General features: G+C 41.5%; 1 protein-coding gene across 1 annotated transcript in view; it reads right to left on the bottom strand.

Moving 5' to 3' along the window:
• Positions 1 to 2,092: 2,092 nt before the first annotated feature.
• si:dkey-192p21.6 (uncharacterized protein LOC565246 homolog) overlaps positions 2,093 to 2,721 on the bottom strand; it is a 46,672-nt gene continuing 46,043 nt past the window's right edge. The window contains exon 18 of the mRNA XM_064318176.1: positions 2,093 to 2,343. Within this exon, the coding sequence (XP_064174246.1) occupies positions 2,162 to 2,343 (182 nt within the window). The 3' untranslated portion in view covers positions 2,093 to 2,161. The remainder of the gene's footprint in view (positions 2,344 to 2,721) is intronic.

Consider the following 2,721-nt stretch of genomic DNA (forward strand, 5'->3'; position numbering starts at 1 on the left):
ATTATTGGGTTAGAGGTGAATGTTGGTATCTTTCAATCAAATCAAATAAATGTTTTGTATTTATGCACAAAACAACACCAAGAGTCACGCTAATCATGTGATGAGCGAATGACGTGTGTGATCTGGTTGTATTAGCTTCCACAGTTGGGACTGTTTCCACCATATCCCAGAGAGTTACTGTAAAGTTTTACCCCTTTTATCTGTCATGGACTTCCAACTATTGACATGGATTGAGAGAAAGGATATGACACCACACTCTAACACTGTAGCCCATGTGTTTCCAGGTAATAATACTTGACAGGCAGCTTCCTTTTTTTTTTTTTTTTTTTTTTTACTTAATATAACAGCGGAAATGAGCAAACCAATGCACGCAAATGCTAATACAGCTCGAGTTTCCATATGTCATACGATCATACGCATTTTCAGACGCGTGGTCAATGTGAATCAATATAGTCCAGAAAGAGCTGAGGCGGTTCCATCTCATGTGGTCATGTGGAATTTTACTGCCGTCTGGCTCTTTTTATTTATTCTAGATCATCAAAGCGATATTCGGACCTAAGTGTTTTTGCAGACAGTGGAGGGTGAATGGGATCATGAATATGAATATCATGTCATATAGCTGCTTTCAACTCGGTCTGTGCCAGAATCAGACTGCCCGTAATGTAAACGTTTCAAGCACTTTCACAGACAAGCAAACAGTATGTGTTGTTGCCCAAAAAGAGTGTGTGTTTCATTACTAGGAAACAGTAAGAGCAAGAACGTTCTGTTCGACATAGCCCTCCGGCCCCTCCCCACCTTCTTCTCCAATAACAACACCCAGAAGAACAGAAGCCTCGTCCAACCAGGTGGCCTCCCATAAAAGTACTTAGTTTCAACCATTAGACAGTAGAGGCACAGGGAGCTGATTGGCTCAGGAAGAGCATTGTTTTACTTTATGCAGAGAAACTACAATACAAGAATCAGTCACAATTGTGATGGAGTATTTTTTATAAAATTTTTATTAAAAAAATGCATATTAGGATGGCAACTACCTTTCCCCTTTTAAACATTTATTTATGTATTTGTTTATTCATTTTGTGTCACACTCATTACTATAAGGAACGTTGTCTTAATGTTCTTTGACTCAAGCGCTTTCTCGTGTTGTGGGGCGGGCAGACATAGGTGGGAGCGCGGATCCTGGTTGCTATGACAGCTGCCTCCCTTGATGGGGGCTCAGGCTTGAACCCTATTAAAATGGCGGCACTAACAGAGCAGATGGCACCGGCACTGTGCTAATGAAAGTGGGCGTGGCCATGGCAACTGTCTAATGACGGACACTTCCCGGTGGCGGATCCACACTAACCAATTTGTTAAGTGGCACTTCAGACTGTCCAACTTAATTGTCTCCATTCAACTCCCACACAATTGACACTGAATAAAACACTCCTGGGTGTAGGAGCAGGGCAGTAAATCTGGCTAGCCCGTATTCAACAGTGCCACCAATTTGGTAATTGTGCAGTATAATATGTTAACGACCCGAGCGTGAAAAGGATCCGGTGTGCCATCCCATTACACGCACCTTACTCTGGTCGTGTGCTGTTTACAATGCGATGATTTCTTTTGGCACAGATGTCTGAGTATAGATCCTCTAAACCAGAGCAAAGCTTGATAATTCGTCTTTAGCATAACGGACACAACATGGAAGTGTTAACTGATACCAGGATCTCATTTTGAGAAAACTGTTTTCAAAACTAGTTGTGCAGGGATACTTAGATTTTACATAAGGTGTTTGATTTTCTTTTAGGGAAATGATAATAGCTTATTATTATTAACAAGTGGTCTTTATATCATCTTTATGAAATCATGAATTACCATTCATTGACATAAAAGTGACTATATTCCATTTGCTATCATTTAGAATAAATCAGTGTATGTCAGTTGAAATACAGTAATTTGTGTATCAATGAATGTTTATCAACCATCTGGACGCTGCTGTCTTTTATGGCATGAAACCTTGTATGGATTCCATGCAATATTTTGTGTCCATTGCAAACCCTCACAAATTCTTACGTAACAGTCCTTGCCACAGATAATCACAAAATGCCTTTGAAAGTTTGAATGTTAATGTGATACGGCTTTATTTGTCTGTATTTTTTATACAGTTGGAGAACGCGACTCCACATTAGATTTTGAGAAAGAAGCTCTTCCTGTACAGCAGGTAGGCGATGCAGATCCACAGGGACGTGCCCCACAGGCTCCGGAACAGAGCTTCCCAGTGATCCCCAGTGAACTTCATCTCCCAGCTGAAGGGGAAGTATGGCCCCAGGAGGGAGTGGCCCACATACACAAAGATGGAGTTCATCCCTGCAGGCGTAAAGAGAGGATCACAGAAATATGGAGTTCATCACTACAGGCATTAAGAGAGGATCACAGAAAGACGGAGTTCATCCCTGCATGCATTAAGAGAGGATCACAGAAAGATGGAGTTCATCACTATAAGCATTAAGAGAGGATCACACAAAGATGGAGTTCATCCCTGCAGGCATTAAGAGAGGATCACAGAAACTTGGAGTTCATCCCTGCATGCATTAAGAGAGGATCACAGAAAGATGGAGTTCATCCCTGCAGGCATGAAGAGATGATCACAAAAAGATGGATTTCATTGCTACAGGCATTAAGTGGGGATCACACAAAGATGGAGTTCATCCCTGCAGGTACTAAAAGCAGGGTGCAAAAAGATGG

The sequence above is a fragment of the Anguilla rostrata genome, chromosome 18 (genome assembly GCF_018555375.3).
Source record: "Anguilla rostrata isolate EN2019 chromosome 18, ASM1855537v3, whole genome shotgun sequence".
NCBI classification, from domain to species: domain Eukaryota; kingdom Metazoa; phylum Chordata; class Actinopteri; order Anguilliformes; family Anguillidae; genus Anguilla; species Anguilla rostrata.